This window comes from Hyla sarda, chromosome 3 (genome assembly GCF_029499605.1).
Source record: "Hyla sarda isolate aHylSar1 chromosome 3, aHylSar1.hap1, whole genome shotgun sequence".
In the NCBI taxonomy this organism is placed as follows: domain Eukaryota; kingdom Metazoa; phylum Chordata; class Amphibia; order Anura; family Hylidae; genus Hyla; species Hyla sarda.
The window spans coordinates 161406720-161431753 of record NC_079191.1 but is presented as its reverse complement, the minus strand read 5'-3'; the positions used below and the strand labels follow the sequence as shown (position 1 = coordinate 161431753).

Below are 25034 nucleotides of genomic sequence, written 5' to 3'. Positions count from 1 at the left end.
TAAACAGAACTGTGTGAAGGTCAGGGAAACAAGCAAGGACAATGGGTTATTCAAAGTACAAACCAGGGAGCACAATAAAGCAAACAAACAAACAACGGACATACAAAGTGGGGTCAAATAGCCCAATGTCAAAACCAGAATGTAATGCAGTACCAAAATACAATACAAAAGGGAAGTCAAATGCAAAAAATGGTCAAACCAGACAGACAACAAGGCACAGAATGACAAAAAACAGACAAGGGTCAGAAAAATGTATGAGGCAAAAGCAGACAGAAAGCTAAAGACACAGTTATGAGCTTTAATCACAAACAATAGGCTGAAGCAGACAGTATTAGGATATGTTCACACTACAGAATTTCCATGCCAAGAATTGATACCACTGAAATTGATCTGCCGAAAGAATGAACATGGTTATTTTGGCAGAATTATGCGTGTACTGAATTGCCATCAATGGTGACAGTGCAGGTCTGCATGGTCCTACTGCCCAAGTACCCAAGCAGTGGTCGCCAGACGACATCTCTGAGCAGAATTCCATATGCAGAGATTCCATAGTGTGAACATACCCTTATAAAGACCAGTTCAGGAGGGTGGTGTCGCTAAGGCAAGAGCCGATTGGCCCTGCGTCTGCAGCTTCTCAGTGGCCAAAGAGCAGCACTAGAAACCTGGCCAGGTGCAATCGTTACAGTGACAGCTGCAGTTCCCTGCATAACCAGGTGGCTTGGAGCGACACTCTGCAGAAAACCAGTAAAGAGACCTCATTGACATGTTAGCTCTGCAGCTACTTCATTTTTAGTATCATTAGAGATGTTAGAAGTTGGGAGTCCACCAATCATAAAGTGTTGCCATATCCTACTATATGCTATATCTTTATATCATCTGTAACATGGGACTAACCCTCAAGTCATGTTTAAAATTTTACTAAAATTGTATAAATGTTTGATTAATTAAGTAGCCATAGGAAGCATCAAACAGATTCAGGTGATGTGACGCATTTCGGCCTCAGGAAGGCCTTAATCATACACTGATTTCCATAAAATTGCAACCTATGCATTTCTTGGCCCCACATTTAAATGATCCAAAATAGTTTTTGCTTGGTAAATCCAGAAATAAACTCGGAGACAATTTTTGACCAAGTGTTGGAGTCCTTTTGGACACACAAAGGTAGCCATTTTTCAAAGCCTTCCTGAAATCTGGATCAGTGTATATAAAAGGCATGTATTTATTAATAATACTTTTCACGGCTCGGAAATCTGTGCTATATTGTGTTAAAAACACAATAGGAGATGGTTCTTTTGCTGCCCTGTCAGATTTGATTAAATGACTACAGTTCTTGCTGTTGGCAATAGCAATTGCCCTAGAAATGGTCCATTGAGGATATCCTCGCTGTTTCAGCCTGTTGCCAATGGTAACCGCCTCAATGCAAAATCACTTTGTAAGTTACAATTGTGGTGAGCTCTAATCATTTCGCCTATTGGCAAGTTCTCGACTGCATGGGCGGGGTAGCAGGATGTTGCATGAAGGATCGAACTAACTGCAGTTGGTAGGAGTGATCCTATTATCCTAGTGGTAGTAATGATCCTATTATCATTGCTATCCCCCCCCCCCCCCCCCCCCCCCGCAAACTCAGATTGAGAAAATTGACAGTCCCTTGTTCAAAAGCCACAGTGAATTTATTATCATTAATGTTACCTGAAAACCCCTGTATGGCCACTGCATCCGACCCCCAAATTAATAGGAGGCCTTCAATGTAGCGGCCGTACCACGGCTCATTTTCAGTCACGGCATGTATCTATGGAAAATAAAACACTGTGCAGAGATGCATACAGGGAACACCTTGTGCCATATGCTACAAGGTATCGAAAGAGTTACGATGCCACCTAGAGGGGGGAATTTAAAACAGAAGATCCTAGATCGCTAAGTATATTGAATTGAACACAAGAGTCCCGCATGATCTGAAAGGAAGGCTAGACACAATTCTGCATTACCGAATTTTCTTTGTGTCCGGTTCTGTTTTTTTTTTTTTTTTCTATTTTTAGTAACAAGCATTGCCTTTTTTGGTGTCTTGTTTCGGGGATCTTTTTCTATTTTTTTTTTATTAATAATTATTGTCAATAATTTTTGATCTGTGGTATTGTTACATTGCTATATTTTTTTCATATTGTATAGAGTCCCACATGTCCAACGACTCATCTCATCTACCACTTTCTTGCTCCCATAAAATTTACTGATAGTAGTTATTTTTGTGATACATTTTTTCCATTTAATATGACATTTCATACTGTTGTATAGTTTCTGGGAGCATTTTTGTGGATTAGTTTTTATGATTTACATAGGATTTTATGAGTGTCCATTTGTGGGATTTACGGTATATGTTTGTTTTTAATGTTTGATATAATTCCGTGAATTCCATGTTATTGTATATGGAGGCGCATGGTGACGTACAATGGGTGTCACCTGTTGCATCACTTCCCTCTTCCATATATAAGACATCCATGTGTGTGAAATCAATGTATGACTAAAGTCTTCCTGAGACCAAAACACATCGTGTCACCTGAGTCTGTTTAATGTTCCTTATGGCTACTTAATAAAAGTTCTGTCTACGAGTCTGGCACTGGACATCCTTCCTTTTTCCATATTTGTGGGACATAGTCCACATCTGGTCCTTGCACCAACCTGGGGGTGAGCTGATATACACCTATAGCTCCTAAAATAGTAGTAAGTCTAATATCAAATATATTTAACTTATTAAAATAGTAGTTACTTCCAAATAATTATTAACAATCTAAAATGTAATTTTATATCCTTAAAATATATTGTTCAGGATAGAAGTACAGTTAATACATAATCATAAAGATAGTTGTATTATTATTTGTTACACCCTCAAGCATTAAAATATTTTATACCTGATGTCTTGTTCTTCTTTTTTCAGTCCAGATCCATATTTTGTATGAATGCTATGACAAGAGTGTTCTTCCTCCAAAGTCCTGGAATTCCAAAAACAAAATTATGCAAATGGAAAAAGAGATTGATAGATAGAAGATAGAAAGAATGTAAATATATTATTAAAGATAAAAATTGAAACTTCAGTCTTTATAGTGGTTATCCTGCATTTTACATTGATGACTTATAATTAGAATAGGTTATCAATATATTAGATTGATGGAGGTCCAATGCTGCAATTTGTGATGATCATACCAATTGATGTTACCATACTATTGTATTTCTTACACATATTGACATACATACCCAATCTTTTCAAATTTCTTTTTAGAATAATCCCAGACAAATCGAATTTTCTGAACCCTTATGAACCTGACCTGTAAAAACAGATGAGTCTTTTGAGAATACAACTAAAGAGAAATAAACATGAGCATAAATTAAATCTCAAGCCATTCTTTTTTCACATAAACTATTGAGATTTTTGGTAAAAAAAAAAAAAAAATATATATATATATATATATATATATATATATATATATATATATGGTCAACAACTGAATTATGGCTCATTTTACTTCAGATGGGTGATTTGCTGCTATATAAAGGATTAGGAAAATTTAAGTCCATGTGATGTCCAAAGATCTCACAGCTAGAGAGAGAGAGAGAGAGAGAGAAAGACAATGCCCGTTTGATGTACGTTAACATGTAGAATTAGATTTCATATTATTCTCCATTGGTAACTAAGTGGTTTCAAAGTCACTGTTTAAAATGTTTTACATTTTTATAAGAAATAAATTGTACAAGTTCATACCTTAACCCCTTAAGGACCAGGCCATTTTATACCTTAAGGACCGGAGCGTTTTTTGCAATTCTGACCACTGTCACTTTAAACATTAATAACTCTGGAATGCTTTTAGTAATCATTCTGATTCCGAGTTAGTTTTTTCGTGACATATTCTACTTCAACTTAGTGGTAAAATTTTATGGTAACTTGCATCCTTTCTTGGTGAAAAATCCCAAAATTTGATGAAAAAAATGAAAATTTTGCATTTTTCTAACTTTGAAGCTCTCTGCTTGTAAGGAAAATGGATATTCAAAATATATTTTTTTTGGGTTCACATATACAATATGTCTACTTTATGTTTGCATCATAAAATTTATGAGTTTTTACTTTTGGAAGACACCAGAGGGCTTCAAAGTTCAGCAGCAATTTTGAAATTTTTCACAAAATTTTCAAACTCACTATTTTTCAGGGACCAGTTCAGTTTTGAAGTGGATTTGAAGGGTCTTCATATTAGAAATACCCCATAAAAGACCGCATTATAAAAACTACACCCCCTAAAGTATTCAAAAAAACATTCAGTAAGTGTATTAACCCTTTAGGTGTTTCACAGGAATAGCAGCAAAGTGAAGGAGAAAATTCAAAATCTTCATTTTTTACACTCGCATGTTCTTGTAGACCCAATTTTTGAATTTTTGCAAGGGGTAAAAAGGAGAAAATTTTTACTTGTATTTGAAACCCAATTTCTCTCGAGTAAGCACATACCTCATATGTCTATGTTAATTGTTCGGCGGGCGAAGTAGAGGGCTCAGAAGGGAAGGAGCGACAAATGGTTTTTGGGGGGCATGCCGCATTTAGGAAGCCCCTATGGTGCCAGGACAGCAAAAAAAAAACACATGGCATACCATTTTGGAAACTAGACCCCTCAGGGAACGTAACAAGGGGTAAAGTGAACCTTAATACCCTACAGGTGATTCACGACTTTTGCATATGTAAAAAAAATATATATTTTTTTTTACCTAAAATGCTTGGTTTCCCAAAAATTTTACATTTTTAAAAAGGGTAATAGCAGAAATTACCCCCCAAAATTTGGAGCCCAATTTCTCCCGATACATAAAACACCTCGCATGGGGGTGAAAAGTGCTCTGCTGGCGCACTACAGGTCTCAGAAGAGAAGGAGTCACATTTGGCTTTTTGAAAGCAAATTTTGCTCTGGGGGCATGCCGCATTTAGGAAGCCCCTATGGTGCCAGAACAGCAAAAAAAAAACACATGGCATACCATTTTGGAAACTAGACCCCTCGGGGAACGTAACAAGGGGTAACGTGAACCTTAATGCCCTACAGGTGTTTCACGACTTTTGCACATGTAAAAAAAAAAGTTTTTTTTACCTAAAATGCTTGTTTTCCCAAAATGTTTACATTTTTAAAAAGGGTAATAGCGGAAAATACCCCCTAAAATTTGAAGCCCAATTTCTCCCGATTCAGAAAACACCCCATATGGGGGTGAAAAGTGCTCTGCTGGCGCACTACAGGTCTCAGAAGAGAAGGAGTAACATTTGGCTTTTTGAAAGCAAATTTTGCTCTGGGGGCATGCCGCATTTAGGAAGCCCCTATGGTGCCAGAACAGCAAAAAAAAAAAAACACATGGCATACCATTTTGGAAACTAGACCCCTCGGGGAACGTAACAAGGGGTAATGTGAACCTTAATACCCTACAGGTGTTTCACGACTTTTGCATATGTAAAAAAAATATATTTTTTTACCTAAAATGCTTGGTTTCCCAAAATTTTTACAATTTTAAAAAGGGTAATAGCAGAAAATACCCCCCAAAATTTGAAGCCCAATTTCTCCCGATTCAGAAAACACCCCATATGGGGGTGAAAAGTGCTCTGCTGGCGCACTACAGGTCTCAGAAGAGAAGGAGTCACATTTGGCTTTTTGAAAGCGAATTTTGCTCTGGGGGCATGCCGCATTTAGGAAGCCCCTATGGTGCCAGGACAGCAAAAAAAAAACACATGGCATACCATTTTGGATACTTACTGTAATCCTCCGCCCATGTGAGTGTACCCTGTAGGTTCACATTGGGGGGGGGGGGGGGGGGGGGGGGGAATCCAGCTGTTGCAAAACTACAACTCCCAGCATGTACGGTCTATCAGTGCATGCTGGGAGTTGTAGTTTTGCAACCGCTGGAGGCTCCGTTTTGGAAACAGTGGTGTACCAGACGTTTTTCATTTTTATTGGGGAGGGGGGCTGTGTAGGGGTATTTGTATATGTAGTGTTTTTTACTTTTTATTTTATTGTGTGTTAGTGTAGTGTAGTGTTTTTAGGGTACAGTCGCACGGGCGGGGGTTCACAGTAGTTTCTCGCTGGCAGTTTGAGCTGCGGCAGAAATTTTGCCGCACCTCAAACTTGCAGCCGGATACTTACTGTAATCCTCCGCCCATGTGAGTGTACCCTGTACATTCACATTGGGGGGGGGGGGGGGGGAACATCCAGCTGTTGCAAAACTACAACTCCCAGCATGTACGGTCTATCAGTGCATGCTGGGAGTTGTAGTTTTTCAACAGCTGGAGGCACACTGGTTGTGAAACACCGAGTTTGGTAACAAACTCAGTGTTTTGCAACCAGTGTGCCTTCAGCTGTTGCAAAAGCTACAACCCCCAGCATGTACGGACAGCGGAAGGGCATGCTGGGTGTTGTAGTTATGCAACAGCTGGAGGCATACTACTTTGGCTGGGGATGCTGGGGATTGTAGTTATGCAACAGCTGGAGACACACTGGTTTGCTACTTAACTCAGTGTGCCTTCAGCTGTTGCAAAACTACAACTCTCAGCAGTCACCGACAGCCAACGGGCATGCTGGGAGTTGTAGTTATGCAACCACCAGATGCACCACTACAACTCCCAGCATGCACTTTAGCTGATTGTGCAAGCTTGGTGTTGTAGTTACACAACAGCTGAAGGTACACTTTTCCATAGAAAGAATGTGCCTCCAGCTGTTGCAAAACTACAAGTCCCAGCATGCCCTTTTTGCATGCTGGGAGCTGTTGCTAAGCAACAGCAGGAGGCTGTCACTCACCTCCAACGATCCTCGCTGCACCAGGTCAGTCCCTCGTCGTCGCCGCCGCTACTCCTGGGGCCCCGATCCCAACATTAACGCCGGGGATCGGGGTCCCCAGCACCCGGGGTGCACGTCCCGCACCCGCTCACGTCCTCCGGAAGAGGGGCGGAGCGGGTTGCGGGAGTGACACCCGCAGCAGGCGCCCTGATTGGTCGGCCGGTAATCCGGCCGACAAATCAGGGCGATCGTGAGGTGGCACCAGTGCCACCTCACCCCTGCTGGCTCTGGCTGTTCGGGGCCGTCTCTGATGGCCCCGATCAGCCAATAATTCCGGGTCACCGGGTCACTGGAGACCCGATTGACCCGGAATCCGCCGCAGATCGCTGGACTGAATTGTCCAGCGATCTGCGGCCATCGCCGACATGGGGGGTCATAATGACCCCCCTGGGCGATATGCCCCGATGCCTGCTGAACGATTTCAGCAGGCATCGGGCACCGGCTCCGCTCCAGATGGTTGCGGGGGGGCGGTAAAACACATGACGTTCTCATACGTCATGTGTCCTTAAGGACTCGGAAATGGAGACGTATGAGAACGTCATGTGTCCTTAAGGGGTTAAAACATAGGTTTTCTAGTAAAATATAATCAATTTCATAGTATAATGCACACATTATGTGACCAGGCTGTCCTATTTGAGAATAAAATGAGCTTGCTCTGCTGCTATTTGTGACAAGCTAAATTGAAGAATATATTTGGCATCTGTGCAGCTTTTTTATTGCATTCATTTCTTCATGCCAGATTTCCAAGCCTCACTGTATTCTCTTGGCATATACTTGACTTTGGTGTGCCATATTAAACTAAACTAATTGTCAACACTACTTCATTTCATTAGAGCACTTATGGGAAATTGAATGGCTGTGGCTGGGTGTAAAAGGTGTTTATGGGATGATAGATTTGCAGACCACATATTATACAGTACCTATTTTATAAAGAATCTTAAAGGATTGATTTAACATTAGGTTATGTTCACATTAGTGTTGGGCAAAACCATGGTGAAATATCTGTTGTTGTCATATAATAGAGGTCATTCTGAACAGATCTGAAACTGATGTCAACGTAAGTCAATAGTTGATTATATAAAAAGATTTTACTTAAATTTAAATATAAAATAATGGACCATTAACATCCGTTATAATCTGTGAAACCACCCGTTTATTTCTTAACCATTTCCATTCACTTTTTTTCTGAGCATGCTCAGAAGCAAAAAAAATAATGGAGGCTAATGAAGTTTATTTCTGTCACCATAGACTTCAATGTTATATTACTAACGTACATTAAAATAGCCCTTATTTATGAAGGGGAAAAAATACTGCATGCAAGAAATAATGGAAGTTAGGCATAACACAGAGTACAACAGATATGAAAAAAGCCTGTGGGAACAAATGGAACCTGTTATCTTCATTTTCATTTACATTTCTCAAATTTTATAAAGGAAATGAAAAATGCTGATGTGAACCCAGCCTTAGAAAGAGGAATCACACAGATTTCGCAACCTTATATAGTAGAGTGCCATAAATTGCATACAATTTCTAGAAGCTTTCCATAAAAAAATGTATACAGGAACATATGATTCTTTGGTAATCACTTAAAGAAGAGGTATTTGTAAGATTACAGTATTTAACTTCTCCCTGCAAAGCATTTTTTTCTGTTTTGATTTTTTTCTAGCCATTTTTTCCAAACTTAACTTTTATTTTTCCATAGACAGAACCAAATAAGAACCTAGTTTTGAAGGCAAGTTATATGTTTTAATGGCACGTAAATAATGTATAATGTATAAAGTATTGCAAGACAAAACAAATATATGTTGAGTGAAATGGAAATAAATACAATTGAGACATTTTGTGGAAATTATTATTATTATTATAATTTTTTTAGTTCACTGTAATTTACATGTTAATTTTATTCTGGGGGTCAGTACAGTTACATGAAAGTACATCGATATATGACATGGATATTGTTTTTTGTAATGTTTCTTTTTTTCTTATACCCTAATTGTTTTGCATTGCCATATTCTGACCCCTGCAACTTTTTTATTTTTTAGCTTTAGCTATGCAGCTATGTGAGTGCTTATTTTAAGTTATAACTTTATTGATAATATTTTGGGGTATATACAATTTTTAATCCATATTTCAAGTTTATTTATTTATTTTTTACAAATGTTACTTTGTAGGATAAATGGCATTATATTTTAATAATGTGGACTATTTCAATATGTGGCAATAGTCATATTTATTTTTATAGATTTTATGTTCATTGCTTAAATTTCTTTATACAATGGAGAAAGGAGACATTTTATATTTCTATTATAGGGAATTTCTTAAAACTTTTTTCTTGTCAGAAAGTAAGTTAGGGTGGGATAGCATAGGACTGAAAGGACAGGAGAGAGCACAGAGGAGTCCTAGCCCACTCTAACTTACTGGATTTTGTCCATGCCTGTGCTTCAGCTTGGACAAAGCCATAAAAGGAAATAAAAATGTTCTTATGAAGTATATTAGAAAGGTTAAAGTTTTGCCAAGATGTACAACATATAAAAAGTTTTTGTATCTGACAGTGTCCATTTAAAGGTATTGTCCAATGATGAAATTTACTTCCCACTGTCTAACAAATTAACATATTTTGGTAAATACAGTTGTGCTGTCCTGGTACCATATTGCATACCGTACCTAGTGTAGAGGTCCCCAAAGTCAGAGTAACTACGTTCAGGTACGTTCAGCCCCTAGTCGCCTCTCCTCAATTCTAATTCTATGCCGTTAATACATGTATATATTTAATAATAATGAATATCTAACATAATTTATAGTACTTACCTTGTTTGGTGTCGCAGGACCTTCGGTCATTTGACTATGTTAATATCATCTATGTTATGTTGGAGGACCTTTGGAGGTCCTTGGGTCACGTGTTGCCCACAATCCTTTGTAATGGTGATTGACACAAGTATGGACCAATTAGCACTAGTCCAGCCCCTGCCCATATAAGGGAGCTGTAGCCAATTATCGCTATCTTGGGTTGCTGCTCTCGTGGATGCCGGACTAGCAGGACGGATCTGCACAACTTGCCAAGACACGCTAGGCCTGAAAAACTGTCAGCCTCAGCGGAACTTAAACCGTGAGTTCTAAACTACCCCCGCTAAAGCTAGCGTGACTACTGGACCGCAACTAAATCCCCTAAATGCAGTGGAACAGTGCATAATACCTTAAAGACTCTAAATTGCTAAAGTCCCAACCTTTGTCAATCTCCAAAGAAAGCACACATAGCAATTTTACTATCTTTCAGTGGTCTTTCATGTTTTACTTCTGCTTTTAATATAAACTGTCTATGTAGGACTAATGAAGACAACAGAGCAGACAATTTGAATTAAATCAGAAGAAAATATTAACCCCATTAAGACCCAGGGTTTTTCCATTTTTGCATTTTCATTCTTTACCTTACATTTAAAAAATCATAATTCTTTCAATTTTGCACCTAAAAATCCATATGATGGCTTATTTTTTGTGCCACCAATTCTACTTTATAATCACATCAGTCATTTCACCCAAATATCTACGGCGAGATGGAAAAAAAAATCATTGTGTGACAAAATTGAAGAAAAAATGCCATTTTGTAAATTTTGGGGACTTCCGTTTCTAAACAGTAAATTTTTGGGTAAAAATTACACCTTCTCTTTATTCTGTAGGTCCATATGATTAAAATGATACCCTACTTATGTAGGTTTGATTTTTTTGTACTTCTGAAAAAAATCATAACTACATGCAGGAAAATGTATACGTTTAAAATTGTCATCTTCTGAACCCTTTAACTTTTTTAAGGGCTAATTTTTTGTGCCATGATCTGAAGTTTTTAGCCGTACTATTTTTGTATTCATTGGACTTTGGAATATTTTTTTCGCGTACCCCATTGACCATGCGGTTTAATTAACAATATTGTTTTATAATTCTGACATTTCCGCACTCAGCGATTCCACATATGTTTATTTTTATTTACACTTTTTTTTAAATGGGAAAAGGGGGGTGATTCAAACTTATATTAGGGAAGGGGTTAAATGATCTTTATTAAAAAAATTTTACACTCTTTTTTTGCAATGCTATAGCCCCCATTGGGGGCTATAACACTGCACACACTGATCTTTTACATTGATCTTTGTTAGCAGTGGCCCCGCTAACAGTGGGTCCTTAAGTGGTTAAAGACCACAAGAAGGTATTGAAAAAAACTTTATTTACCAATGTATGTAAAGTTTCACCATTGGACAACCCCTTTATTTTATTTTTTTTGCGTTTTTAAAGTAAAACTGTCACTTACAAAGACTTTTCTGACATGTCACACAGACATATCCATCAAGGTCTTAGTGCTCATATCCCTACAACCTTTAGATATAGTCAGAACAAACATACAGCTGTGCGCTTCACTCACCGCTAAATCCGACTCATTGAAGAAGATAGGGTCTCACAGACTTACGACCCGGAGGGTGAAGTGCACATGCATGTACTTCTCCTGGCTATGCCATGTGATTACTGGGGGTTACATGCTTTGAATGCTTTAAAACATCAATCTTTCTGCACTATGGATGATTGGCTTACTTTGATATCTGGCCTCCTTATTGCTCTATTTACTATAGAGTTTTTATCAGACATGACAGAACATTGTGAGTCACATTCAAGTGAGTGCTTGAAGGAGTCAAGGATAATCCAGCGCACTTTCTTTCTGGTGTATTTTTTCCTTTCATCCTATATGAAAAAGAACAGGAAAGTGGAGATTAAAATATTTTAATTAGTCTTCAACATTTAATACTGAAAAGCTGTAACACCCAGTATAATAAGTATCTATGGTAATTCACAAAACTTTTACCTATTAATTATCTATCTTAATGATAGTGTATCCATACTCTAAATAGAGCATCTAAATTCAACAGTATTATAGAAACTCATCTTATTAAGTTATATAAGTTATTCAACTATCCTGATATGATTTTCATCTTGATTCCTTGTGCCAAGATATTCTAACCATCTGCAAAACATTCAGATTAGGAAGGTGTGTTCATCAAACTGCCAGCAGTGTAAAAGAATACATGCAGGTGTGCCAACAACAATTAAAAATGTTTTGGTAACTTGGCTCATGGACAGCCATGATTGATTGCTATCTATACACTTGATTCTCAGGCTATGATGGAAGGAGTGACAGATATGCATTATTCCTCTTCTCATAATTGTTAAGGGTACAACAGTAGCCTCCTTCACCAATCAAACATTTAAGCATTACTGTTGTTAGAAAAAAATAAGTAAAAAAAAAATGTAATACAACCTTTAAAATAAGCATTTTCTTAACATAATGTATTAAAAAAAAAAATATATATATATATATATATATATATATATATATATATATATTTTTTTTTTTTTTTTTTGGCTAAAGCCACTAGGGGTATCTTTCTCCAAAATGTTCTCATCAAACGCTGGTCTTCTAGTATGATCTGTCCAAATTAAAGGGGTACTCCGGCGCTAAGACATCTTATCCCCTATCCAAAGGATAGGGGATAAGATGCCTGATTGCAGGGGTCCCGCCGCTGGGGACCCCCGTGATCTTGCACGCAGCACCCCGTTATAATCAGTCCCCAGGGCATGTTTGCTTCGGGTCTGATTACTGGCGATCACGGGGGCCGGAGCATTGTGACATCATGGCCCCACCCCGTGTGATGTCACGCTCCACCCCCTCAATGCAAGTCTATGGGAGGGGGCGTGACAGCTGACCCCCCGCGATCAGGCATCTTATCCCCTATGCTTTGGACAGGGCATAAGATGTCTTAGCACTGGAGTACCCCTTTAAAGCAAATATGGTTGCATTTGCTGACCTGGGGGTTGGCTGGGGTATTATCTTCCTGCTCTGCTCACTTGGTACCTCACTGAACTCAGCAGTGGCAGCTGAGCCATGTGAGTTGGAAAATGCTGGGCAGACATCTGAAGCATTTACAAAGAAGGACAGCGATTTCCAGGTATACTGACCACCAATACAGGGTACTACATCAATGAATTGTTTATATGCACACTTCTATGTTTCATAATGAACACACATGGTACGCTCCAGAGCAGGCCATGTAACAAGGAAGAAGCAGCAAGTTGGCATTCTCCTTCCTAAAGTAACACCCACAGCCTCCAACAAAATTGCAGGGAGAGTAAACACCCCTATAGAGTAGAAAATAAGGAATTTTACACGTAAAATATGCATGTTAATGTGCAGAATAGTTTCAGGGCTTATTAGTTTACCCAATTCAGCATTTTTAGGGATTTTACAACTAAACACAGTAATGCTTATAATGATAGTTATCTTAATACCTCTTTTAAATGGTTTTAACATTGCCAATAATATGTAGTGAAATTAATTGTATCAATAGTTTCAATAAAATAGTATAGTGTCAACAGTATTGAACCATTTCTTTCTTCTATAACTTTAACATGGAATAACAGACACTTATTGAATAGTGTGTACACTGGCAGATCATTTATCATAGACATTTATTGTACACGTCATAAGAATGAAAATATGGACATATGTTTTTCTATCTTACAGACTTTTTATTATTCATTTGACGATGTGTAAACAATAGCCAAATAAAATAGAAAAACATGTAGAAATATGCAGAGCTACTTTCACTAGAGGTAACAGCTGTCAAGCTGATCTGCCAAATTTTTATAAGATTAATATAGAAATGAATGTTAAATATATCATAGTAATTCATCTAAATAGATGGAATAGTGATGCAACTGTAATTGTTTTTGTTTTGAAAACAAGCAGAATTAAAATGTTCTGTGTAAAAAGCTCGGTGTATGAAACTCGGACTATAGTGTCTACCTCTTATATAACATTGAAATAATTCAGTACTATTCTTGCAAATTGTTTATTTTAGAGATTGATGAAAATGAATTTGGAAGATTGACTACTTAAAAAATATATAATATAAAGAAAAAGCAAATACTTACAGTTGTCCTCAGTAAAACCACATTGGCTTTCTCCAAAGATGAGGGGACACAGTTTGCCCAGACACTCCACTCAGGCTTCCAATAGAAGAGAAGCAGAAGAATCCCACCTGATATACAGTAGCCAATGACACACAGAATAATCCATGGTACACTAATTCTATAGCCAAAGATTTCCTATAGATAAATCATAAAAATAAAGCAGTTTTTTCAGTAACATAAAATATATACTCCAAAAAATAGCACTACTACCAAAATATATAAATATAACAAATTTGATTAAATATCGCAATTTTATTAAAAAACATATAATTCATATACCATTTATTACAAAAGTTTAGCAGTCACAGTCGGAAGGTACAATATAGGTAAGATCAGGGTAATCAAGCATTCATGATGCTCCAGAATATTACATGTAACATGGGGACCTATAGTTTATATATATATATATATATATATATATATATATATATATATATATATATATAAATATATATATAAATATATATATATATATATATATATATACATGTATATATATATATGTATATATATATATCTTTTTATATATATATATATATATATATATATATATATATATATATATATATACATGATTGCAGTTATCAAGCTAATGTAAAGTGCATAGTGCAAAGAACTAAAAGCAATAGTAAGTAAACATAACCAGCATCTAAAGCACGCAGACAAGTCTTATCAATATGTGAACCGACCCAAATATACTGTCCAAAACTGATATGTGACTTAGTATAACATACTGGGCAAATTATCCAGTTTGTAAATTTTTTATTCCTCAAAACAATCATAATACTAATATATGATGTGATATTTTTAGGAGCACTATCATTTACCTGAATTACAGTATTTATATTCATTAATTCAATGCAAATAATAAATAGAGTTTGTCAGCATGGCATGTAAGTGAATGTCTCAGACTAAGGATATGTTCACACAATGGAATTTCTATGTGGAATTGTGCATTAGAATTGATATCAATGGGATTCTGCTACACTGTGCACGTAGATACATTTTTGCAGCAGATGTTCCTGCCACAGAAATCCACATGCTTCTGTATAAAAATGAAGAAAGAAAGGTACAGAAGAGGGACAAACACACATTTGAAGGAACCCTAAGGCCATGTGCATGCATTTTCTGGATTTGTGAAATAATTGTACAGTAACAGTCAAATGCCATTGTGTGTCAATTCTGACGCCAGTGACTGCCTGCAGCGCCTTGTGCTCAGTATACAGGTATGTTATTGCAGCGCTATTATAGGAAATCTGCAAGGAGTGGAGGGTTGTTTATTTATGTTTTTTGCCCCCATTCCCTGCTTTGTCCACTTGTTTACAAAGTTCAAAAACCTCCCTTAATATAATTAGCACTACTTTACCACAGTTACCTGGAAATAAATCAATAGAAGATGGCTGAAACTCTCTTCTGTAAGCAGATGGCCACAATGGGGCACATATTCTACTGATAATGCTTTATAAATATTAGCAGTTAAATTTTTCACAAGGAAGTTTGAGCATAAAATTGGTGTGGTTTACATGGGTAAAGACAATGTGCACAACCACTGACTATCATAATCCCTTACAAGCGATGGAAAGGTCAAACATGGATATACTTCGGCACAATATAATAAGATCAGTCATACAACCTTCTATTAAGCCCTTTTGTCTAGTTCAGAGTTTCCCAAATGCGGTCCTCAAGCACCCCCAACAGGTCATGTTTTCTGGATTTCTTTAGTCTTTCACAGGTGATATAACTGTGGTGATGCCTGATTCACTGACCAGAATGATATCACCAGTGAAAGGCTAAGGAAATCCTGAAAACATGACCTGTTGGGGGTGCTTTAGAAGTCTGCATTTGGGAAACACTGTTCTAGGTGTTGTCTTAGCATAGTTCACCTTGAATTGCCTTATACTAACATTTGTTTTATTATTTTGTTACCTTAAAGAGGTTGTTTAGGAGTTTAAAAACAGAAGAAAATAAATGAGAAAAAGACCCAAAAACTGTTAAAGGGGTATTCCAGGCAAAAACTTTTTGTTATATATCAACTGGCTCTGGAAAGTTAAACAGATTTGTAAATTACTTCTATTAAAAAATCATAATCCTTCCAATAGTTATTAGCTTCTGAAGTTGAGTTGCTGTTTTCTGTCTAACTGCTTTCTGATGACACACGTCCCGGGAGCTGTCCAGCTCCTATGGGGATATTCTCCCATCATGCAAGGGATATTCTCCCATCATGCACAGCTCGTGACATCATCATTGAGCAGTTAGACAGAAAACTTCAGAAGCTAATAACTATTGGAAGGATTAAGATTTTTTGCCTGGAATACCCCTTTAAATTCCCCTTGCTCCAGCACCAACATTTAAGTGGTTACTGGTATAGCATGAGACCACTGGGGCCAGTGATTGGCTGAAGCAGTCACATAATGTACATGAAGTCTTAGCTGTATCAAAGTGAACACAGACTATTGGGGACCACTAGTGTATGAATAATAGGGAGTTTAACAGTGGAGTATTGGTCATTATTATTATTATCATCACTTATTTGCTATTTTATCACATTTCTCATTGAAACATGGCTATTTTACTAATTAAACAGAGCAAGGGTTTACAGTTACAGCTCCAACCCTTTAATTTCCATGAAGCTGACCTCTATTACTAGACACAACCAATGGGCATGTTTGAAAAAAAAAAACAGCCCTTGCTGATGGAAGGAGGTTTTCACTCAAAATATCACAATACATGACCCCATTCATTCCTTCCTTTACACAGATCAGTCGTTTTGGTCCCTTTGCTGAAAAACAGCCCCAAAGCATGATGTTTCCACCCCCATGCTTCACAGTAGGTATGTGTTCTTTGGATGCAACTCAGCATTCTTTCTCCTCCAAACACGACGAGTTGAGTTTTTACCAAAAAGTTCTACTTTGGTTTCATCTGACCATATGACATTCTCCCAATCATCTTGTGGATCATCCAAATGCTCTCTAGCAAACTTCAGATGGGCCCAGACATGTACTGGCTTAAGCAGGGGGACACGTCTAGCACTGCATGATTTGAGTCCCTGGTGGCCTGCTGATGGTAGCCTTTGTTACTTTGGTCCCAGATCTCTTCAGGTCATTCACTAGGTCCCCCCGGGTGGTTCTGGAATTTTTGCTCACTGTTCTTATGAAAATGTTTACACCACTGCCTATTGCAGATTCAGTCTTCTAAGCCTGGTGCAGGTCTGCAATTTTGTTTCTGGTGTCCTTCGACAGCTCTTTGGAGTTTTGAGTGTGACTGTTTGAGGTTCTGGACAGGTGTCTTTTATACTGATAGCAAGTTCAAACAGGTGCTATTAATACAGGTAACGAGTGGAGGACAGAGAGGACTCTTAAAGAACAAGTTACAAGTCTGTGAGAGCCAGAAATCTTGCTTGTTTGTAGGTGACCAAATACTTATTTTACAGAGAAATTTACCAATTAATTAATTAGAAATCCTGCAATGTGATTTCCTGTATTCTTTCCCCCCATTCTGTCTCTCATAGTTAAAGTATACCTATGATGAAAAATACAGGCCTCTCGTCTTTTAAAGTGGGAGAACTTGCACAATTGATGGCTGACTAAATACTTTTTTGCCCTACTGTATGTTTTACTCAACGCCTTTGTTGAAACACCAGTTTTTACTAAACACCTTCGCGCAAACACAAATATTTACTGAACGCCTTCGTACAAACTATAATACTTACTGAACACCTTTGTACAAACTAGAATTTACTGCCAATCTGTGTGATCTTGCACTATGTTCTGCAATGTGAAGTTCTTAACATCACAGATTCTTATTTCCCACAGAGAGCTGTAATTGGCCAAATGGTTCCAGCCAATCACAACTCTCTGCAGGAAATGAATAATAGGTATATCTATACCCGCATCTATACATTAAACAGGACAATTGCAGTGAGTGTCGGGAGGGACCCCCGCTGTGATATTTCCTTAACTGCAGGTACTACTGCTCCCAACATGGGAGCACACTCAGCTCCATGCTGGGAGCTGTAGTACCTGCATTAATAGATAAATTGCAGCGAGTGTCACTTCTGACACCTATTGTGATCTGTCTATTAATGCAGGTACGACAGCTACCAGCATGGAGCTGAGTGTGCTCCATGTAGGGAGCAGTAGTACCTGCAGTTAAAGCGCAACTGTAACGGATTTTAACCCCCCCTAAACTAGCCCCAGGATGACAAAGTTGTTAGAAGCATAGGGCCTTAGGGACCTAGCATACCTTAGCATACCTTTTACTGCTTTCTAGCAGCTTTAATCAGGTTTAAAAAAAAATGCTTTTTTTTATTAAAGTCAGCAACAGTCAATTATCCCCTGTATGTCAGTGCTGGGACTGCTGTGTGATTGACACACAGGTCCCACCGCATAGGCCCCTTGTTCTTCTTATATGCAGGTGGCGCATGAACAGTGCCCGTTCTCTTGTGCCCAGCAGTGGTGTGATGCAGGCAGCCACAGCAAGCGCTCGGTCCCTAAGGCCCTATGCGCGGTATAATGCATTTGGGGAATGAGACGGCCGCCCATTCTCCTGTCTTGCTAGAGTGCACAGCGGTGATGCGATGTGCGCTGCCAGCTCAATCCGATACTGCATTATGCCGCCCATGGGGAGCAAGTGCTTGCTGTGAGAGCTGGCCGCCTGCATCGCATCACCGCTGTGCACAGGAGAACAGACTCTGTTTATTCTTTTACAGTAGAAAACTCGCCACACACATATAAGAATAAGGGGCCTATGCTCTGGGACCTGTTTGTCAATCACACAGCAGTCCATGCGCTGACATACAGGGGATATCCGACTGTTGCTGACTTTCATAAAAAGCATTTTTTTAGCCCGATTAAAGCTGCTAGAAAGCTGAAAAAGCTATGCTTGAACTGTAATTTCTAACAACTTTATCATCCTGGCTAGTTTATGGGGGTTAAAATCCGTGACAGTTGCGCTTTAACTGCAGGACATCTCTAGAAGACAATATTCTCCTCAGGGCATCCTTTTTACTTTCTATCGATGTACCAAGACTAATCTACATTCAGTCTTTTATCCAGCCTTTCCTCACCATCCAAAACTTTGTGTTGCACGTTGTTTATGTTCTTATGAATCTAAATCTGAATCTCTGAGACTTCCTTCATCCTCTCAATTACTCATCTCATTCTGCAATCCTCATAACCCTGTCTCTTCCCCCACTTTAGCTCGTTGGGTTAAACAATCTATGGAATTGGCTGGCATTGATATTTCCAAATTTGGTGCCCACTCTGCCAGAGGAGCTGTCTCGACAAAATCATTCCAATTGGGAGCTTCTCTTTCAGACATTATTAAAGCAGCTAATTGGTCTTCTGACTCTGCTTTCAAAACTTTTTATTTTAAACCCGACTTCCATATTTCTATGTCCTATTACAAGGATTTTGTATTTAATTATATTATTGTATTTATTTATTTATGCTCATCTTTAAACTAGCATAATAGGAGCGTTTTGTCTTGTTATAAAATTGGAGATTTTCCTATCCTTGGTGAAGGAAAATATAGATTTTATTAAAGACAAATCTTGAGTATTATACCCCCCCCCCTATTACCCATCCCTATACTGTGTTTTTCTTTATCTCTTTTATTTTCACAGCCGTTTGAGACCACTATCTTCCAAGATGTTTTCATCTCATTTCTTTGTTATTCTTCCACTGAAGAGCTATGGTTTCTACAAGTGATTATCATCTAATTCTTCTACAAGATATTTGGAACTGTTTCCTGTTATTCCAAAATGTTATCCTTCACAGCAAAGAAGAAGGAGGATTTGATAGTGTCAGTTAATTATATATTGTACACTGTTCTGTGATTGGTTACTATCATAGCAACATGTTAGGCTATGCTATTCTTATGTATTCTTCTGTAATATTTAAAATACATATTTTTTGCTTTTGTTGCTGATCAGTAAAAATAAGTTAAAAAGCATGATACTTGTGTTTTGTCTTTAATAAAAATCTATATTTTCCTTCACCAAGGATAGGAAAATCTCCAATTTTATTGAAATACAAAACGCTCCTATTATGCCTTTTAATCTCTTTTATTAGCTCAGCAGCAAAAGAAAGTGTATGTGAATATTACAGCAAAGATTTAAAATGTAAAGTATGGCGTAGCCGAACATGCTAGCGTATACTGACAACCAATCAGAATTTGATGAGATATATATCAGTGACAGTTGGTATCAACACTTCCTCTTCATTTGCTGCTCAGCAGTGTAAACAGATGAGTACTAAATTTCTCTTCATTATTCAGATATTTTACCTTTTATTTTTCATCATTTCTATATGGTTCTATATTAATTTTTTCATATAAATTCATATTATTTATTTATGTATTTTATCCAATAAAGTATTTTTCATTAATTCTAATATACATATACCCCCCTTCCCCCCTCCCCTCCTCTGTTATATTTACAGCGTATAAATTTATGTATATCTTACTTTTCCGATCCACATCCGACACTTTAAATCTCTGTCGGAGTCCATTTCTTCTACCATCGGCGTCTTCTTTTCTTCCTGCGTCACAGCTGACATTTTCTTCTCCGAGACTTCACCAGTTGATTCTCGCGAGACCTGCAGCAGTGTGGTCATCACCTGCTGCATCTGGCGGGAATCCTGTCACTCGTTTGAGCTCCAGTCAGATTCCTGTAAGACCTTCCACATCTCCCGTCGTTATCACTAAAACACTAATACATAACAAATTTCCTCATTCCTTGGCTTATACTGCCATCTAGTGGACGATTTATATAATTTCAGCCACTTAACTTAATTTTCACCAGTAACCTCAGTGACTTTATATAACTGTGTATAGTGGTGTATATTATATATACATATTAAATATACCAGTTTTCCTCAACTATATAAATTTTCTGACCACCCTGTCAATTTTGTATATCCATTTCTCTCATTGTAAATTATAATGAATGTATCTGATGAATCCAGACACCCCACCAGGGAGGTACACCCTCCATCTTTGGTCACAGATACCATCTACTATGACCATTTACAATCCATAGTGGACTATTCGGTCTCCCGTTCAGTCCAATCTGCAGTACAGTCTGTGGTCTCTTTACAGGATAGTATTTCCAAATCCCTGTTCATGGCCCTTTCCCGTTCTGGTCTCTCTACTAATCCCAGACCTACTACTCCATCAGATGTATACTAGTCCCCAGAGACCTCAGTGTCAAAATTGGCTAAGGGTTTTAATGCACCCAAAAAAGTGGCAGCTAAACGCCACCACACATCTGACAGCAAGACTCCAGTTAAAAATCATTTAAAGTAGCCCACCAGGAAGTTTACCATGATACATGTCCCAAAAAGGGTCATTCCGATAGTGTTGTTAACAAACACACCTAACCCTCGGCCCGGGAGGATGACGTTATTAAACAGGCTAAGAAAACCGCTAAGCAGTCTAAACCAGATTCCTATAATGAATCTAATTCAGACGAATCTGATGATGTTCATGAAAATATAGATATCTCTGAGGAATCCGATTTCTCCTCTGAGGAAAGCGGAGAAGTGGTGAACAACCCTGATAATCAGGATGAAACAATTTTTATGGATTCAGATCCAAGTTACTTTGATCCCTCTCTAATTAGACACCCCAGATCGGGGGAATGGCTCCCTACCCCTAAAGTAGCAAAATGTATTTCTGTAAGAGGAAATAAAGGCTTAGATAAGGCCACACGTAATAAAATGAAAGCAGAGTATCCGAGACATGCACTCCCTCACAACTCATTCCTGAGTTGTATCCTGTTTTAACAAAAAATGTTATGAAAACGGGGAAAAACCCCAAAAAAGGGGTTGACCGGAGTTTCCACTCCTGCCAAGATAAGCTCAAGGATCTTTTGGGCCCCCTTACTAAAATACTTGACTTGGCTGAGGAATCCCAGACATCATCATAGAATCAGACGCCCAATCTGGATGGGAAGCTTGCTGCGATTGCCTCTCTACTGGAGGGAAACTGTCTCCTTCCGAATCCAATCTTTACAGCAACTGCTTGGAACTTTTAGCTGGGTCATTCGCATTAAAGGGCTTTGCAAAGAATTCATCATATTGTTGTGTTTCACTACGCATGGACAACATATCTGCAGTCCAATATATAAATCATCTTGGCGGAACAACTTCCAAAGCCCTTGCCAACATTGTCAAAGATTTCTGGCATTTTTGTCTAGAAAGACATATCACTCTGAAGGCGGAATACCTTCCAGGAGTTTTCAATTCAATCACGGACTGGAACTCCCAATATCTTACAGATTTCAGTGACTGAAAACTCCACCCAGAAGTTTTTCGGATTATCAACCAATTATTGGGTCCTCTTTATCTCGACATGTTCGATTCTTGTCTGAACTGTCAAATTCAACAATTCTTCCGTTGGAAACCAGATCCAGAAGCCCTGGGAGTAGATGCTTTCCTACAATTTTTGCCTCAACAAACTCTCTATGCGTTTCCTCCTTTCAATCTGATTCCACGAGTGCTTTTTCAAACCTCTCTACGGAAATCAACTATAGTTCTCATAACTTCTTGGTGGCCAACTCAGTCTTGGTTCCCTCAACTTCTACATCTATTAATAGATTACCCTCGAAATTCTTCCTTCCATTCCGGATCTCCCCCAGGACCCTCTAGGCAACTTCAATCCTCTAATCTTGTCAAATCAACTCATCCTTGTAGCTTGGCGAATATCGGGTCTTCCAGACCAACCACTCCACTTTCTTTCACAATTAGAGAACTGCTTACAGCTGCTTACAGATCAGCCTGGAAAATTTGGATTCATTGGTGCTCTCAATGTGATTTGGATCCCTAACAAATATCTATCTCTGACATCCTACATTTCCTTTTGGCATCTTTTGATGCTGGTAAAGCTTATAGAACTATTAACTTATATTGTTCTGCTATCTCTGTAAGACATTCTGTTATTGATTTCCTCCCAGTAGGCAAGCATCCTCTTGTTTGCCGACTTTTGAAAAGTATACATTTCCGACGTCCTCCATAACCTAAGTATAATTCAACTTGGGACGTCAATCTCATTCTTAATCTTTTCTTATTCTGCGAAGATAATGATTCATTGTCTTTAAAATTACTTTCTTACTCACGGTTCTTCTTTGCCTTATATCTGTCAAATGTGTTTCAGATGTCAAAGCCTTAGCTATATCTAGAAAACAATATTCACCTCAAGGAGTCGTCTTTACTGTTTATCGTCGTACTGAAACTAATCTTCATTTTGTATTTTATCCTACATTTCTTCATCAACACAAACTTTGTGTTGTACGTTGTTTACGTTCTTATGAATCTAGGACTGAATCTTTTAGATCTACTTCTTCTTCACAACTCCTTATCTCCTTTTGTAAACCTCACAAGCCTGTTTCTTCCAGCACTCTACCCGCTGGGTAAAATGGACTATGGAAATGGCTGGTATTGACATCTCTACCTATGGAACTCATTCTACTAGAGGTGCTGTATCCACTAAATTATTTCAATCTGGCGCTACCCTTTCAAATATTCTGAAGGCGGCAGATTGGTCGTCTGATTCTACATTTAAAACTTTCCATTTCAAACCCCATTCTCATGTGTATATGGTTCTCTTATGATTCCTTTTTACATATTTTTTATATCAATTTGTATCTTATATATTTATGCTTAGCTTTAAACTAGCATAATAGGAGCCTCTTGTATTTCAATAAAATTGGAGATTTTCCTATCCTTGGTGAAGGAAAATATAGATTTTATTAAAGACAAGACGCGAGTATTATCCCTTCCTAATAACCCATCCCTATAATATCTTTATTTGTTCTTTGTTTTTCAGCCTCCTAAATCGAGTACCTTTCAAGTGATCTACAGGATGTTCCGGAGAGTCACTCTCGTTTAAAGAAGTTCTTCCCATTCCAAGTTTCATTCCGAAATTTTCTTCAAGTTATGAACTGTGTTCTCTTTGCCACAAAGGAAGAGGAAGTGTTGATATCAACTGTTACTGATATCTCATCATATTCTGATTGGTTGTCAGCATACGCTAGCATGTTTGGCTACGCTATAATTTAAATTTTAAAGTTTTTCTGTAATATTCACTTACATATTCTTTTGCTGCTGAGCTAGTAAAAGAGGTTACAAAGCATAATACTCGAGTCTTGTCTTTAATAAAATCTATATTTTCTTTCACCAAGGATAGGAAAATAATCAATTATGGGGAAATCTGTGGCTACACGTTTATGTGTCTTTGAGAACCAAATTGACATTTTTAAAGGGGTACTCCGGTGCTTAGACATCTTATCCCCTATCCAAAGGACCCCCGTTATCCTGCACGCGGCACCTCGTTTGTAATCAGTCACCGGAGCGTGTTCGCTCCGGGTCTGATTACTGGTGACCACAGGGCCGATGGCGTGTGTCACGCCTCCACCCCGTGTGACATCACGCTCCGCCCCTCAATGCAAGCCTACGGGAGGGGGCGTGATAGCTGTCACGCCCCCTCACATAGACTTGCATTAAGGGGCGGAGCTTGAGGTCACACAGGGGCGGAGGCGTGACATCACACGCCACCGGCCCTGTGATCGACAGTAATCAGACCCGGAGCGAACACGTTCCGGGGACTGATTACAAACGGGGTGCCGCATGCAAGATCACGGGGGTCCCCAGCGGCGGGACTCCCGCGATCAGGCATCTTATCCCCTATCCTTTGGATAGGAGATAAGATGTCTAAGCACCGGAGAACCCCTTTAAAGATAATTACAAAAAAAAAAAAAAAAAACTTGATATGCTGTAATACATGCGCACACACACACACACACACTCACACATTTTGGATATATACATTTTGAACAGATATTGTGTAATGATGCTATCACTTTATGAATTTGCAAATATCTATTTTGGATCCATAGAAAAAAATCCTGCCCTGTAAATCAAAAAGGGTGGTAAAGTATTTTACATAAATAAATGCAGTAAACTAAATGCATGTAAAAATGAAAAGGAGTCCTCAAAAGCTATGTCCCTGTAAAAAGGCACCCAGGTCAACTTATGTGGTATTATTGTCTATCATGATAGCGGTCTGATTATTGAGCTATAATTTTCTTTTAGCTGTAATTGTGAAGCTAGAAGGGATATGATAATCCTCTAGCAAACTATTTACTTGATCACTTTCTATACCTCCTGAGGACACCTGCTCAGTACCAGC

The 25034-nt window shown here is 38.2% G+C and overlaps 1 protein-coding gene across 1 annotated transcript in view; it reads right to left on the bottom strand.

The window, feature by feature from the left end:
* The window catches only part of LOC130361835 (probable cation-transporting ATPase 13A4), a 103555-nt gene extending 83152 nt beyond the window's left edge, over window positions 1-20403 (bottom strand). The window contains exons 1-5 of the mRNA XM_056565393.1: window positions 20312-20403; window positions 13809-13982; window positions 11415-11561; window positions 3247-3317; window positions 2904-2984 (exon numbers count right to left, since the gene is read on the bottom strand). Of these exons, the coding sequence (XP_056421368.1) occupies window positions 2904-2984; window positions 3247-3317; window positions 11415-11561; window positions 13809-13982; window positions 20312-20368 (530 nt within the window). The 5' untranslated portion in view covers window positions 20369-20403. The remainder of the gene's footprint in view (window positions 1-2903; window positions 2985-3246; window positions 3318-11414; window positions 11562-13808; window positions 13983-20311) is intronic.
* Window positions 20404-25034: the final 4631 nt, after the last annotated feature.